This window comes from Lepisosteus oculatus, chromosome 2, assembly GCF_040954835.1.
Source record: "Lepisosteus oculatus isolate fLepOcu1 chromosome 2, fLepOcu1.hap2, whole genome shotgun sequence".
Classification (NCBI taxonomy): Eukaryota; Metazoa; Chordata; class Actinopteri; order Semionotiformes; family Lepisosteidae; genus Lepisosteus; species Lepisosteus oculatus.
This window is the reverse complement of record NC_090697.1, coordinates 47,570,670-47,589,035: the sequence shown is the minus strand read 5'-3', so window position 1 is coordinate 47,589,035 and position 18,366 is coordinate 47,570,670. Positions and strand designations below refer to the sequence as shown.

Here is an 18,366-nt window from a genome sequence, read left to right as displayed (position 1 = left end):
AGGAACCCACCAAATGCTGGACGTACTGTATAATAGAATCTGCACCATTCAAAGGTTCACCGGATTTGGTCTTTTTCTACATCTAAATTTTCAGGCAAAACTTTTACTGCACCACTGAGATGATATACTGTAGTATCCGTATTGTGACACACAAAGGATTGTACTGATTACATATATTATGAAAATGTGCATGTTTGCAGTGTCTTCAGTGTTTATGCTCTTTGAAATGTTTCTTCTGCTTGTCTTAGAAATATGCTGATTGTTATTAATCAATCTGGATTAAATACCACAGTTATCCTAGAGAGGAACAAGTAAGTGAATGCAAGAAAATGGTCTTCAAAGAAATAATATTAAACATCTGTCATTCGCCTGGCTGTTACAATTCAGATAGCAGCAGTGTAACATAACTTTTAAATTACTTTTTTGAAGGATTAATTAATCTAAATAATTAAAGTAACTTCAAAAAATAGGAATACAAGGAATAATAAGAAACCTTTTCTTCTTTTGAATTATTCTGTTGTATTCTGTGAGATTTTGTGAGACAACTTGGAAAAACTAAGTAACAATAGAATTAACAGCTCTTAACTAACTCTACATTATCAACATTTTTGCTTTTTCATATGATTTTTTTTCTATTGTTTTGAACATGAAAAGAATAATAACTAGGTTTCAAGTTACAGTGGTCTTCTATTATAATACCTAACAAATCTTACCTGCAATTTCAGACCAACTTTGTGCAAACTGGAGACTTTACCACAAACACATACTGACATTCAAAACGTTTCAGGAATCTTCCAAATTATCTGACACTGACCGTCTGCCATTCTGTAGCCGATTCACATACGCAGCTATCAGAGCATGTTCATCATCAGCCATTCGATTAGTCATATCCAGGCTGTACTGCAACCTAGTGATGATGGAAATAAAAATAAAAGGCAATGAAACAAAATGGGGTTAATGAGTGACTTCTGGTAATGGGCACAATAATATGAAAATAAAAGGGCATTTAACATGCATGTATGGTAAAAATGGCTTAAGATGATTTTGTGTCAATTTTATTTTTAATGTTCATATGTTGCAAAATCTATGATCTGACTCTAATCCTCCTCTAATACAAACACTGCCCTGTTCTTACAGCAGTATAGGCCACATTCCTTATAGTTAAACCAAAGGATCAACTACTGCACACCATACTATCGGCCTTAAAGCTTATTAACATTTCTTTCCTGTCGAATTAAATAGGATGATACTGTACAGGGCATGCAACATAACTTTTATTTTTTCCTAAAAACATCTTACTGAAGGCTGTTTAATTATGTTGCCGTTTGCCTAATCACGTTACTCTTTCATTCATAGAGAGCAGTCTTTTCGGTGTTTAATGCTAATTTACAGTATGAAAAAATTTACAGTATGTCCCTTTTGGACAGCTCCTCCTGAACAGGCAACTCTTGTTCAATTCTTTGAATTGTAGTCATTGGTTTTGCATTTGTATAAGTTCATCTCAAGCTCTACCACATCAGAGAGTCAAAATCACAAAACTCAATGACCTGCATATACAGCAATTTGAAGTGGCTTAGAGAATGTTAAAATACAACATTATTAAGTGTTCCCTTCATTCTTGACACTACACGCTGCATTGAAAAACTAACAATGATTCAATGAAAAGGGTGGCATGGATACTGGCAGCCTGGAGAAACACAGAACAGATGAGCGCTTTCTGGATTCAATAATCACAAGAAGAAATTGGTGACACACTACTCAACAGATGACATCTAAATTTGTGAACAGCCATCTTAATAAAATTAAAATAAAGAATAATATAGTTTCTGTATTTCAGAAGCCTTTTCTGTTCCTTGTCCAGATTTTATAAATTGATCCAGCTGCCCATTGGAAACATGAAATAAAGGAAGCAGAGGAAAATGTGGCATAGCATCACTCAGCACACTGATGCCAAATCTATGCGGGTAACATTCATTAGGAAGGCTGTGCTTGACATTTTCCTGTATTGCTTTGCATAGTGGCAAATTAACAGTATAAGTGACTGTACAGCATGCAGAGCCCAGAAATCTCCAACCACATAAACTAATACAATATAAACCATGGATGTGGAAATAATAATTACAGAGCATTTCTTAAGAGGAAACCAGCAGTTCCACAGTGATGAACTGGTAGTCTGTTCATAGCAAGAGCTGTTCCACTAGCAACGAAGAAATTCTTAATCTGCATATCTTTCCAGGACATGATATTCCATACTATAAGTTAATTCATGATAATCAAATCCCTTTAAATAACGCTTGCAAGAGTTATAAAACTTGAATTTATATACTGTATGTATCTACATAGTCTTGCAAAAGTAGTCAGACCCTTTCACATTTCAAAGTCCCTAAAAATGTAACAGAACTTAGTGCTTGAGATAGTAGAAAATCTCTACGGATTGACAGTATCTTTTTCACTCCACAAAGGGAGATGCATAGAACTGCAAAAAAAAAACATCTCAAATCACACATGACCATAAGGAACATAAGTGATAAAACAAACATGTGGCAAAAGGTTTTGTAGTGAGACAAAACAGAACTGGAACTTTCTGGTTTAAATACAAAGCATTACATCTGACACAAACCTAATATAAAGCATCACTCAATACACTTCACCCCCACTGTCAAGCATGTTATGCATCTTATACCTCTGTTTCTCATCAGCAGTCTGGGAAGTCTGTCAAGACTGATGGGAACATAAATGGATCAAAGTAAAGGTGAGTCTTAGAGGAAAATCTGCTTCAGACTTTAGATTAAAATTCACCTTTCAGCCGGACAATGATGGAAAGCACAAGGTCAAAGCTAAAACAGAATGGTTTAAGAAAGAAAGTGAATGCCCTGGAGTAACTCACAAACTTATTTGAATCCTACTGAGAATCTGTGCAAGCACCTGAAAACATCTGTCCATAAGCAACCCCAAGCAGTACAAGAGAGTTGAGCAAAGAAACTGCATCAAACTAGTGTTCAAAGTTGATATTTACCCCCAAAAGACTTGCAAATTTAATTACTGACAAAGAAGTGTTCACTGAATACTGAGCTCATGGGTCTGAATACTTATGCAATCAGCATCCATCTATCGATTTTCTAAACCACTATATCCAATACAGGATAGCCGGGGAGCTGGAGCCTATCCAAGAAAGCAATGGGCAAAAAGCAGGATACACCCTGGAAGGACACCAGTCCATCACGGGGCAAACAGATACACAGACACACTCAACCAGGGCCAATTTTTCCAGAAGCTAATAAACCACAAATTATCTTCGGACCATGGGAGGAAACCAGAGCACCTAGAGGAAACCCATGCGGACACAGGGTGAACACAGAAACTCCATACAAATAGCACCCCAGCAATGCCAGGAAGGAAAACCGCTGTGATACTGTGTTGCCCTTCCATCAGCTTCTCTTCAGCTTTTGCTGACACTTCTGGTAATTAAATCTATCTCCTAAAAACATTTTTACTGAGCATTCAGGTGCTGATTTAAAAAAAAAGTTTAATAATGTAAACTCATCATTTTTAAAGGGACACTATAGGAAGGGTCTGAATACTTTTGCAAGGCACTGTATATTCAGTATAGATACTATAACATGTCTTGATAAATCTAGAAGAGATTTGGCAAAAAGAGATTCCTATACAAGATAAAAGACCCTTTATCACCTTACGTTTTTCTTGCTGGTGTGCAGGATAAAAAAAAAAATCTTGGATAAATGTATCTAAAATGGTCTTTTTTAATATACAATACAGGATTGCCTTTCAATGTGAAACTCTTGTTCACTGGATAACTATGGCCACTGGATATTTAAATTTAAAATCAATTAAATGTTTGTGCAAATAAATGAAAATAAAAAGATCATCCCTACATGATAATTTACCCATTTCAGACAGTTGCCTGTTTTATTTTTCTTTGCTAAAAGTGAGGTCTTGTGTAAAGATACATAGACTAATAACAAATCCAAGCATCACTGTCCTGGATTTTCAAGCATTTAGGATTATGTTCTAGCTTGTTCTGCTGTTATGCTACTTACATTTTGATGTTGCATTTAAGGCATTTCACATCAACGTTAGCTGCAAATTGTGAAGGCTGCACTCGTCCATCTGTCTAAAATCTCTCAGCCAGAGTCCTGGCATTCTTGTCAAATTAATTAAAATGACTGGAGGCTCTTTGAGATTTGCTAAGCTAATAACCTTATATTTATTTCCTTGGTAGCAACAGTTACTAAAATAAACGAAACAGAAAATAAAGAAACTCTTTGGAACTGAGAACGGTGAGTATAGCAAGTAGTCTTGACATTTTACAAGAAGGAACTACTACAATCTAATGTGCAAGGAAAAGCTGAATCATTTTAAATTCCAAGTGGTGATAAATGTTACTTGTTGGAAGGTACTGAGTTAATAGAAGTATGGTTTATACTATAAATGTTTCCAAACACATGATGTGAGCTGAATCGAGTCTGCTTGCCTTTTCTCTTTACGAAGGATAAAACTAACACCCTTCCAACAGTGTCCCATTCTGTTGAATTACTATTGATGCTTCAATCTTAGAAGCTAAAATTTTAAATCAACACTTCAATGCTCAAACTGAACATTTTATGAGTGAAAAAAATTACATATCAACATGCTCTGTTAACAAAACTTAAAAACATAAACATGCTGACTGCATACAAGTATACATTCACACAGCTTACTAAACACATTTTTAAAGTATACAACAATTACTTTGACAAGTCATAAAATTAGTTGAATAGCCACAGTGTTTGCAATAAAGGGGTTCCAATGATTTTAGAATAAGCATACCTTATTTTGCCTGACTGTAAAGTCCTTTAGTCAGGCAGTGAATTTCAAGTAAGCTTTTAAACAATGAAGATTAAGGACCTTAAAACCACAACTAAGGGATACAGTTGTCCAAAGGCGCAGAAGAATGGTAAAAAAAAATCAAACAATGAATATCCCTATGAGCATGGTAAATTTGATCATTAAGAAGGGGAAGCCATATTATACTGTACTACCCAGAAACTGCCTTGATCAAAATGAGCAGTCAGGTAAGGAGGAAACTCATAAGAGATGCTACTTTGAGGCCAACCGTGACTCTGAATGAGCAACAGAATTCAATGGCTGAGATGGGAGAAAATGTCCATGAGTTAACAATATTCCAATCCCTCTACAAATCAGGCCGTGTAAGCACAGTGACAAGCCTAACTTTAAATACTCAATGGAGTTTGCAATAAAGCATATACAATAATACTGCAAACATGTGGCAATATATGTGGTTAAACTTCATCGGGGATATTTGGCCAAGGGATCTTTGGATCTAAAAATTCTTTATTCATATTATAATTCTCAAGAGTTGAACTATTATTTCAAATACATTTGACTGTGTAGTTCATAATAGTAAATCCACATTTACTTGTATATGAATGGGATGTCATTATATGAAACTGATAAAACCTATAAGGCACACTATAACTATAACTGGTTATACACGTTCTACACAGCAGAATTTATGTTTTATGTTTGTTGTTTATTGTGCATGTTTTTGGTTTTATATCAATAAATTCAGTATTGTATATTTTGAATCATTGTGTGAGACTAAATTATTATGTGTGATTGATTCCTAACACTCAATTAATCAATCAAGAGCTCTAGTAATTTACTATTCACATTTCTGCTACAGTAAAGTAAAATCCTGGCATCACTACACTTGATCTACACTTGAACTACACCAATCAACTTGAGTGGTACATACCGTATACTGTAAGCCCCAATTGAGCAGGTTTACAATGAAAAATGGACAGAACTTGCACCATCCTGGTGTTAAACGTTAGTAGAGACTAACCCTAAAAGACTTGCAGCTGTCATTTCTCCCAAAGTTCCTTCTACAGATTAAATCAACATATTTCAGTTTTTTTCCAATTTATTTTATAGTTTTTGCTGACATTTAACTTCCTTCACCCATAAAAATACTCAGCTTTCATTGAAATTTTCCTTTAAAATACGAACTTTAAGAAAAATGTGTATACAGGTATATCATTTGTAATTCAACAGAGACAGCATTGGAAGGGGGTGAATATTTTTACACTTTTACACCTCCGTCCAATACACAAAAATATTTCAGTGTTTAAAAAATAGTGACGGGTAAAATTCCTGTGGCAAAGAGACAAAAATAATTCTAAAAATATTGCTAAAATTATGTGTAATGACACTTGTCATCATGTGAGTTCTAAAGAAGCCACAGGCCTAACAAACAAAGACATGGAAATGAATGGTGGGAGCCCTGACTTCTAAATACTGTATAAAAGATAAAAACTGTACTGTATAAGAATTTAGGGACTGATTTGGAATGCAAGTTAAATTTTGAGACAAATGGTAATTCTATTTTCAAAATACAGCTATTTGTCTTAAGATATCTTAGACATTTTGATCAGTCATTGTTGATCATCTTTTATCAATCTTTTACTGAAAGTGCTTTAATTTTTGCTCTGATCTGCTGGTTTGGGAATTTGAATATGAGGATTAAGAACAAACTGGGAAGTATTGTCAAACTAGTGTATGTCAGAAAGTAACTGGTGCTTGTCTTTTAGCTCTATCCCATGTTCAGTTTTGCATAAAGCATATTCCATCCTAAAGGATGCTCACCCCTATGTTTAATGAACTTAATTTCCTTTTCTCAGAATAAAGATACAGATTTTCTCATTTAAAAACAGTTAATAATAATAATTCCTTACACTCAAAGCGCTTTACAGGTAACGGGGACTCCCCTGCACCACCACCAATATGTAGCACCCACCTGGATGATGCGACTGCAAGTGTGGTACACTGTATGCTGAACAAAATAAAATCTTGTTTTTGCAAGGTAATGATCGTTTGTTAAAGTAAACTGAAGCAGTTAAGTGTTTCAACTGCATGTTAGACACCCTGCAAAACTATACTTAAAGTGTAATGTCTTGGCTAAATGAAGCAAAAGAAGAGGACAGGCTATAAATTAAATCCTAAAACCTGACTCCATTTGAAAAATGAGTGACTCCATAGCTGAAGGCAAAGAAGCAGGATTTATCCTTTTGTCTTTCGGAAACCCCTAACATTGCTTTTACTGATGTAGGCGGCCTTACATAGATTTGGAGTGACAAATGTTACAAAAAAGCTGAATTAATACATAACAAATCAGAAAACCACCTTAACAGCTGTCAGTCCTAAAAGCCAATAAGTGTCTGACTGTCCTTGCAGAGCATTGAAATTCAGCAATTTGTTCTATGGTTTGCTGACTTTATGCTACAAAAGAGGTTTCAGAAAGGGAATTTTCTGACAATTCATTACAGATAATTAAAAGTGTACAGCATTGATTTTGACATTTTCAAAAGGTGGTTCTGTGCATTTCCTTAGTAAATATATATGCTACTGTGAGCTTTTTTCTAAAATTCTTAAAAGAATGCTGTTATAATAAGTATAACAATTAAAAAGAAAAATCTAAAGAAAGCATCTCCTGGTAAATAAACATCATCTTCATAAGCAGAAAACAGGACTGCACCAGCTAAACCTCACTAACAATAATATGATACCCAGAATTTGTGGCTCAACATAAAGAGGAAAGATACTGTATATGTACAGTATATCCATCTAGAACCAGGACATCACTTCTTCTATTAATCTAAAAGGTTCACACCAACCCAGAAAAACTGGCAAGCTACGCCATATTCAGCAGAGGTTACACGAAGGCAGACAAGTATTCACTAACTCCAGATACAGTATCTGTCATTAGTGTCTGCATAGAAAATGAAAAAAGAGTGATTTCCCCTTTCCCCCCCACATAAAATAATGTGGATCAGCTGTTGAATACCTCTTTTTGTGTAGAACCTGGTTTATGATGGGTTGGATCCCTGACTCAAATGCATAACTAATCAAAACTGCAAATGCAAAGACGCATTCTGATAAACAGTACAGATGCAGAATAATGAATTAAGAAAAAAAATAAAAATAGAAAAGCTGACATTTTTTCTGAGAAGAAATAAAGAAAAACATGGCTTATGGGCTTTTAAAAAAACATTATGCTGCATGGAAGAGGATGTGGCAGCATAAAATCAGCATTTGTTTTTCATTGACAAAAGATTCACAGCATCACTAATGGGAAGTCATGTGCCACATAAAATACCAACATTTAATTCCGTTAATTTATCCAAAAAAAAATACCCCAAATATAAAATCCATACCCAGCTATGAATATTAAAGATACCATCAGATGTCAGTCAGAACCCCCTCTTTAATAGAAGCACGGTACTAAAGCCACCAAAGTACCACTTTCAGAATTCAAACTTATATATTTTCTAAAAACATAAATGATAAACTTAGAAACAATGACCTATGAGTTGCATAGTTCAGTGCATACAGTACTTCTACGCATGGAATCAAAGATAAATTACTTTAAGAAAATGCCAATAATTTTCAGGTGGAAAACAACTTCCTTATTGCCTGACGGCAGTGACATTCACCACTGACTAACCCATCGGATTATGCAAATCGGTCATGGCAGTGATACTATGGTAATTATACTGCTTCATATTTAAGAAACTCGATTTGACAGGGAGTACATCAGCACTCTGCCCCAGAGAGATCTGCATTCTGTTTCCCCTGGAGCAAATACAGAATTGCTTAAAATAAGAGATGTCCAAATTGAGCTTGATTTACATCTTTAAAGACAGGCGAGCCTTACATCTGTATTTGCAATAGGGATTTTACCAACAATATACAATTGATTGTTGCCTCTTTGCCACTTGCAAGCAGAAATGACATCAGATAATAGACATTAGATCAAATAGATTGAAGATTTGGTAGCTGTGCAGGACAATTATGACCTATGGTAAAGGTTCTCAACCATGTAGACTCTATGTGCATGATGATGTCTCAGGCACCTAAAGCCCTTGAGACATTGTACCAGAAATACTACAGCACCCCTGGGTGGCTAAAGCAATTAAGGCCCTGATGTGATGCATGGGTTGGACCTTATAGTGCTTGAATCCACATTAACATTCACTTTTAACTGAGGGGCTTCCATAAGCACTAAGAAACTGTACAGGCACTGCTGGGGCAGTGGGAGTCCAGAGTCAGTAAAGTATTACTCTACTTTTAGTCTAAGCCACTCCCCTGCAGATGACTGCACACCAGGGTTTTGTAGTGTTGTCAGAAAGTTCTTCATTTCAGTGCCTTGGCTCTGTGGTTTGCGGTTGCAGTGGGAAATGAATGGACTGAAGAAGTACAGAAATCATCTTTGTTGTTCATGAACACATATCAGGAATATGTCAAGGTGAGATGGAATCCAATATGATCGGCATAACACCATTTTTTAATGAGACGTGTTAGATGAAAATAATTGAGAAGGAGTAGCGTTTTGGCTGGAAGGAAGAGCTGAGATTGTGATCGTCTTGCATTCATACATGAACCACATTGGGACTTAAATTATCTAAGAGTCCCTGCTTTATATAACAGAACATACTAGGGCTGATTTATTATTTTTCATGTGATCCAAAGCAAACTCCCCTGCTAATTATTTTAACTGATCCTCTGTGTTCATGTTTCACAAGAGATGCTTGATGCTTTCATTCATTTAGCTGCGTCATCATGCACCTCCTGATTCTGTCTCCTTACATTATCTTTCAGACCACAGCACATCAAGAGCTGGAGTCTCTTTCCACACACTGCATTTAACATTTAATTATTTTTTTATCTACAGTACTAAGTACTGCACAAACATTAACACTAAGAGATTCCCAGTAAAGAAATCATGTGGACACTGGCATCAGAATATGAGTGCAACTAAAGACGTTTCCAAATCAGCCATTATAGGTGTGAACTGTGAATAATACTTTAGATTCATTTGCAAGTTGAATGTCTTCATCCTTTAAAAAAATCTCAAAGCACTGTTATATGTATCTTTGCAGCTCAGCCAGTCTTCCATCTATTGTTAACTTGCTAATTTAAGTGCATTAAAGGTTAATTTAATTAAGTCTGCAACTACAATTCTTCCTTTTTTAAATGTAGAACATGCCACCTATACAACTGAATAACATCCAACAGAATTTGTTAGGTCCACTAAAAACAATAGCAGCACAGTTGTACGTTTCTCCAAAAAATGGGTTCCTGAAACCATATACAGTACATCTATCTAGAAAGATAGATTTCCACTGGTCATTATTTAGTTCAAGCTAAGAAAAACAATACTTTGACCATTTAATGTATTTTAATACAATGAAGTTTAAAAAAATAGTGGTGAAAGCGTAGTAAATAATTTTACAAGGCTTTTAAAATACCCAGGTCACACAAATACAGATTACACAGTCCATATCTACACAGTTGTTTAAATGCAGATCCACATATTGAGTTATATTACAGATGAGAGATGCTTGTAATATCATCACTGGAAGATGGATAATTCATCGCAAAAGCACCTCTGTGGTGCTGACACAGTCACTTAGCAATTGTTTGATTTCTGTCCAATTATGTCACACTTAAGATAATTGTCAACAGCATTTTGCTCTTGGGTCTTTGAAAGTAAGGGAGTGAACACCAGCAATAACAACATAATAAGGAACACATCAGTAAGCTATATAAATAGAACAAGCTGACATATACAGTAAATGGTATTCAGAATGAAAAGAAAAGTTATTTTTTGTTTTCACTTTGCTGTATTTACAGAAATGTACTATTCTGAGACAAGTCCATTTTCTTTTTAATGTGAGTGTTTTACATTTCAAAATTACAACATTTCTAATTTTTCATTCTCTCAAAATAAAAACTTCTCAGACCCACACAAACAACAACTAATACATATTCTCTGTTTTGTGATTCATGGAGCTGTTCTTCAAAAGTAATGATTCTTGAGGCTGCCTGGGCAAAAATAAATACTGTTTAACCTAAAAAGAGGAGAATAATATTTTTATTTTTATTTTTTTATAGTCCACTGAACAGTCTGCATGAGTCCAATTTCTCTGTCTGAATGCAGCAAACAAAATAAGTACCTAGCAAACCTCACTTTTAATTAACACGACAGCTATTTTCTTTTAACACCACTTTTTGAGAAACAAATTGAACAGAAAATAGTTTGACAGCTTTAAATTATAAGGCATCATATCGATGTCATCCTAGGAAGAACTCCTTAATCCTCTGTTGTCTGTGTGGTCATGCACAGGAAGAGACATTAAATGTTTGAAAAAGTAGAGGAAAACTTTAATTTGTCCTAAATTACATCTGTGCTGAATTGTTTGTGCAATGATGATGATGACGATGATAATAATGAGAAGAAGAAGATAATTATATTTCATATCCACAGAGTTTAAAGGGGAACTGCAAAGCTAATTTCATATTTTGGAGATTTTGTAAAATGTTTCTATACTGTCGATAAATTTATTTTGTTACCAAGATTTAATAACTCTGGGACAGCTGTTCGCCTTTAACCTTGTGGGACCCCCAGTATGAGTATCCTAAAGATTCAGAAGTATCTGTGAGCCGCAAAGCATGCTGGCTCGAGACTCGCCTGCAATGTCTCTCACTTTCTTAAATTGTTCGGTGCTTATTCATGTACATTATTTCACATTGATGGCTATTAATACTTGGTTGTGCAAAGAAGACTTAGTGATAGTCATTTACTAAATAAAAGTAAAACTCATTGGTTTAAAAATAATACATTTAAGAGGCTCCTAACCATATGAGAAAGGACAAAGAGTCCAGTGTTGTTAAGAAATCTAGATCCGTGAAGAACTTAGAAGAAAAAGATTGAAGAAAAGTGCTTGGAAAGTGGGGGAATCAGAGCGAGTGCAGGAAGTGGAACAGCAACATCGTTTTAAGGTTCTGTACTGTACATGCCACGTAAGGATTAAAGGTAAGGATTATGCCAGAAACACATTTAAAAAGTATCTACTGTATACAACATTATTTCCAAATATATTGTTTTTTTTATTTTTTCACTGATGTTTTTGCTTTACTTTTTTATATTTTAAAAAAATGTTTGGTTTCAATAATTGGAATCCCCAAACCCTGTTTCCCCTATTAGGTTTTACGTTTACCAACCAGAAATTTACATATCTCAAGGGTTTTCATGAATGTCACCCTTGCGTTGACAAGGGATCACTGTACCCTATTTTTTATATCTGTGGTATTTCAGAGGTACTTTATTAGCAATTTCTTTTTTCTCCTATCTGACACCCCATAAAGTAAAAGCAAAGAAAACTCATGCTGAGCCTTTCAACAAGGGTTCCACTCTCAGAATGGAATATCTTTTCAGGAAAGCATTTTGCTGGCTACATCCAGCTCTTCAGCAAACACATTACTGTCACAGATTTTCACAGTTTTTACTGCAGGTTCTCTCCTGTCGCCACACATTTTCCAAATATCATTCTTCTGTTATTCATTAGCATTGCTGTGCGAACTTTCCATTTTAAAACACTTGCTTGAAATTGAGATATACCTTTGGGTTTTTGGTCATTCTCAAAGACAATAAAATAATTTATACAGTATGTAACAATTTACTTAAATTTGAGCAACACACCACATAAATGATACTGTACATAGCAGGCCTTATTTTGTCCTTCTCTATTATTTTTTAAAGGAAAGCATAAAGCATCACTTTATTAACCCTTACAATTTCTTGCATTAGGAATTATCTTTTCGCATACCCCAGGCTCCCTCCTTATCTGTGTGTCTGTGTGTCTCATGGAGAGCAAGCTGGGGTATGCGAAAAGATAATTCCTAATGCAAGAAATTGTAAGGGTTAATAAAGTGATGATGTTAAAGTAATTGAAGGCCAACATTCTTTACATTATTCATGAAGCAAACATCATTAATCAGATGCCAAATTTGAATGATAAACTGCTGTGGGAATTCTGCTTACACATCTACCTGCTTAATCACCACCATTTCCCAGGTGAGTTGAGCCTTTTAATCAGTTACCCTGCATACAGTGTGATCATTGGCGAGAGTTTGAAAAACTCTAAATTATGTATTTGTGATGCCTTACTAATGAATATCAGTTAATGTACTGTTCTATTTTGTAGAGCTTTTCAGAGTAATTAAATTATACATTTAATATACAGTAAATACTTTACAATGTGCACAGTCTTTTTAAAGTTATTAATTTGGTTTTATTGAACAATGGACTTGATTTTTGTCAGCCAGCAAATTGAACTTTTACCATTCAGTTGCCAATAATGTCTTCTTTACTGAGGCAGATATAGTACATAAAAAAACTAACAGAAAGGCACAACACAAGAACAGCACACACTCACAATACAATAACAAAAATTTGTTTCTGTTTTTGCCTTTTCTTTCCTTTTGTTATCTCTACAGCACCTCCATTTTACAGTTAAAAGCAGTTACAAAAACTTGTGCTGATTTGAGATTTATGCAATCTGAAAAATGTTGTTCCAATATAATTCTGTCAGACATAGATATTTTCAATAAAAAAACAACATTAATATCTACATATAATACCATACACCATTACTCATTATTAGAACTTAAGTGCCACTACTGTATATACTCATTGCAAGCTTCTTCCATCCATTCATTACAACAGGAGCAAGGCGGGTACACCCAAGGTTGGGTCCCAGTCCATTGCAGGACAAACACAGAGACAAACGCACACACACTCACTTTTCTCTGAAGCCAGTTAACTTGAAATTATGTTTTTGGACTGCGGGAAGAAACCGGAGCACCTGGAGATAAGATCACTATATTTGCCATATACAATTTCTTGTATTAGGAATTTGTCTTTTTCGCATACCTCAACTTGCTCTCTATGAGACACACAGACACATCGACAGGAAAAGACGTTTTGGGTCAGAGCACAGGTTCAGCCATTTCTACGGAGCCCCTGGAGCAGCTGGGGTTTAGGGCCTTGCTCAGGGGCCCTGCAGAGTAGGATTCCTCTGCCGGCCGCAGGATACGAACCGCCAACCTTCCAGCCACAGGCGCAGATCCTTAACCACAGAGCCACCACACCCATGGCAAGGAAAACCCATGCAAACATGGGGAGAACATACTAAGTCTATACATACAGTACTGTATAACAGGCCAGATCCAGAACTGAACCCAGGGCATCCCTGAAATTTAATTAAATAATCTGACAAAACTGTACAGTAGGAATGTCTCTCAGTCTTAAGTACCACACATTTTAAAATGCAAGCAGTGTAACTTGTAATGGGTTCAAATCACATTTAGTGTACTTGATAAGTATTACTATTTGATTAATATTAAGTTATGGGGATTTATTGGATGAATCAATTTCTTGCTTTTGGAGGTCCATTAGGAACCAGGCTTTGCAGACATGCACTAGGCATATTCTTAAAAGCTTTAAAAGTAAAATACATAACTATAGTATGTACTAAGACAAAGAAAGATTAAATAAATCTATATTTTGCATTCACTTTAAGATGTCATCAATTTAGGCCTCTTATCTGCAATTTCCCGTTTTAAATAGTGCTTTGAATAACAAACCTGCAAAACTTCCAATAAACTGTCAGAAGGGAAAACCCATAGTTTCCCCTCATGGTTCACACACTGCCTTTGTTATTTGCAATAAATGTTACAAATTGAATTAACACTTGAGTGTTTGTGTTTTTCAGTTTTCATACTTTGAAAAGCATTGAAGGCAACCCACAAAGACATGCAAAATTGCAAAATTGTATTAGTACTCTGCAATCAACATTAAATTCATGAGCAACTTTCTAAAATGTTGTAAAGTAAACGTTAAAGTATAAACAAGAGGTGGCTCAATTAGAGCGGTATGATGTTACAGTTCTGTACAGATATAGAATAAGGAGCACTGCTTATCCAGGATAGAAGCCACAGACAGGCACATGAACCAGTGGCAAATACTACCGTACTTTACATAGAAAAAAAAAACGTATTCAATGTGCACCAGCCTGTTTCTTTACATTCTTATACATTAATTAAAAATATCAATTTATACTGTTTTAATATGTAGACTCTTCAGTCTGTTTGCAAAATGCACCACCCATCTTTGAGAGACTTGAGAAATTGCTTCACCAGATGAATTAAGGGTGAAGCTTAGGCAGGCCGGATTGTGCCAACCCGGAGTAAAAATGAACTACTGTAGGACACTGCAGTTAGCACTCCTACTGATACAAACTGACTTTTCAGAAAGCAAGTAGGCTTGACTTCAGTTTAATGTTTCATCCTAAGGATGGTACAGTGCCCTTAGTCACCACGCTAGGGAAGTGGTTCTGGAAAATTCTGGGCCACAGGGAGAGTGATCTCTTCTCAGCCACAGCAACCTAATTTTCATTGGAGATTTCCCCTTTCCCTTTTCTCTTTTCCAGTTACAGCTCCAAACCTTCTCTGGAATTTTAAAACCCAGCAGAATAATACTGTAGATATATGCACAAATGTTAATGTTGTTTTTATTTAGTAAATCATGTCATTTTTAGCATGAGACATCAAAGCAATTTCTTCACAGGCAGGCAAAACAACACTTTAGGCTGTTGAGGAATTTTCAGTTTTTTAACATACAAAAATGAATTGAGAGAATGGTGTCTGATGCTTTTTTTGAATTTCTCATTCAGTTGGCTTTTAATGTTAAGAACTTTATATGTTCTCATGATGTTGCCATTATTGTCAACAAGTGGATACCTAAGAGAAATGTACCAGTCTTACAAACTTGAAATTATTTATGGAGCACACATTAGTCATCATGACATTTGTTTTGATATGGTGCTTAATGGGTTGAAAGTGTTGCTCTTCCTAAGTAATGTGGGGAAAAAACAGTACAATACCAAATTACCCGAGTATTTCTCTGAATTAAAAACAAATTGAAAAATTAACTCACATTTATCCATGTTTTGAAAGGAAACAAAAATCTCTAAACCAATTAAGTAGGAAAATATTCCCCCTAAGAAGAGAAGAATCACTGGCATTAATTTATTTTGTTTATGATATGCTGTGTTTAGTATATACAGCCATGATCAGAAAAACATACTGTAAACCAATAATACAAGAGTTCAACACCACATACAGTACCATATCTATACCTACAGGTATGGGTACCATACCAACAGTATACAGTACAGTATATGAATTTTCCAAGATACAGTATAAACATTATTTACCACAATCAATATAAAAGGTCAAAAATATTAAAATCTATAGAGTTTAAGACTGTGTACTACAACATCATAAACATATTAAACACAGATACAGTGGATATGTTTTTGCATGCACATTGAACTTTTTAATGAAAAGGTATAAAGACTTAACTGGCAGATAAAGTCTGTCTCTTCTGTCACTTACTAATGTTACTCTTTTAGTCAGAAATATTTGTCATAAAGTAAATGTAGAAGGCTTTGTAACAATACTGCAATAACAAAGAAATCCTACCACTCTCACAAGACTTTGTTCTTCTATTATAAGAAAATTGCAAATTGTTTCTTTGAAAATCCTGTTTTCAAAGAAACATCCAAGTTTACTTTAAAGCACAGACAACTGTACCTTCACCAGTTATTTTCAATCTGTTGATCACAACCAGTTAATACTATGGCAACCCATTATTTAGAGTCTGCTCATGCATTAGTACCACCTTGTAGCACAAGCACTGTCATTCAGTCAGAGGTTATATGGGAACTTAAAAAAGATAATGGGCTGATGCTGTCCCAGACCCAATACTGGACTGTAACTGCATTATCAAAACATCAGGCATTGACAGATGTAAGGCTTTCAAGAGGTTTCAGTGTCCAAAATGAAATACCGTACAGTTAAATGTAGCATTTGCTTTATTGCAACTTGTATTCAAATGCACTCAGTGTCTTTCTCCTTTGTGGATCAGCAATGTGTTCTGTCATGTCAGCTGTCTTGTTCTATGTCTGAGATGGCTTCCTTACACCAGTTCTCCTTAGATGTAAATTCTCTATTGCTTTTCCCCATAGCAGCAATGTGTTTTTTTTTCTCCTGAAAGACTCCAAGAACTGCATCCAGTACTAGCTTCTTGAACTGTATTGCTTACTTATTGACTTAACTTTGGAGCTGTGTATTATTTTTAAATTAAATCAACTTACATGAACAATTAATATGAACCTTCATTTGCCTCCTTCAAAAACAAGCACTGTCGAGCCAGCCTGTTTTTCCACCTACTGACCTTCCCCACAAGTCTGCAGCTTAAGTCTTGCACCAGTGAAGAGTGGACTATAGGGCTGAACTCACAACACAAATCATAAGTTAAGCCATCCAGGACCATAATTATGTTCAAGCACTGGACTACATTTTTCAGAAAATACAAACATTTGTATGTATACTGTACATAACATTTTATAGTCTTCAGTAACATACATTAACTATAACATTTACCCATATATCATTTTCTATGAAAAAGGAAAATTGTATCAGTTATGACAGGTTTTCTAAGATTCCGAGATACCATTCTTATGCCTATGGTTTATAACAGCTATTTCTGAATTTATCACATATAATGGAAGAATGTATCACATGCAGACCCATACAGTATATCCTCAACATTAAGGAAGATATTTTTAGACTGAAAGCAACAATGTCTGTTTTTTGTTATCTCAGATCTCAGAACAGCAATATTACATCAGAGAAAACTGCAGTGAAAAAGCAGTGGAGTCTATAAATGTGGAGGTGCAGACATAAGTGAAAAATACAGTCACCTGTATTTTTACATTTCAATGAAAAGAAAAATGTACAAAGTAACACGTTAAACCTCAAATTTGCATCACAAAATAATTGAAATTTCCAGGTATGCAATTTAGAAGGAGGAAACCAAACTTCGGGTAGCATGAATGACCCTATCACATTGTATAGAAGCAGGCTTGTGAAAACATCTCTTTTAATCCAAAAGAAATATTGCTTTCAACTTTTAGACGGTTTTGCCAACAAATATTACTTACTTGTTAACTCTGCATGTAGATCACAATGGAACATTTCTGCAGTGAAATTGTCTGCACAACTTGAACTTACTCGCTCATACTTCACATTACATTAGTCACTACAGTGACTAGTGAGCAGAAAGGGCCACTTCATACTGTATCACAATGTGCGCAAAGTTCATGATTTTGTGCTTAGTTCAGAATTTGTATTTTTTATACCGAGATTTAATAACCGGTCTGAGAAACTGGGACTGCAGTTCCCCTTTAATTCACAGGTGCATTTAAATTATCACTTGAAATTATTCTATAAATATGCTATCATTGACATATTTCAACCAAAAAATTGAAAAACATTATAAATTTGCTATTGTTTCAGAAACAGGGTGTCTGATATTTTGCTAAGCTGAAAAAATGAATTTCCCATTATCTTCAGTCAGGCTTTTCTTGAAATAATTTA

At 35.0% G+C, this 18,366-nt stretch overlaps 1 protein-coding gene across 12 annotated transcripts in view; it reads right to left on the bottom strand.

Annotated features, from left to right (window-relative positions):
* dtnba (dystrobrevin, beta a) overlaps positions 1-18,366 on the bottom strand; it is a 176,986-nt gene that overhangs the window by 45,060 nt on the left and 113,560 nt on the right. For 10 of the 12 annotated variants that reach the window (XM_015348275.2, XM_015348281.2, XM_015348288.2 and 7 more), the window contains one exon: positions 815-907. The exons of the other annotated variants lie outside the window; for them this stretch is intronic. In XM_015348275.2, the coding sequence (XP_015203761.1) occupies positions 815-907 (93 nt within the window). The remainder of the gene's footprint in view (positions 1-814; positions 908-18,366) is intronic. 12 annotated transcript variants of the gene reach the window in all.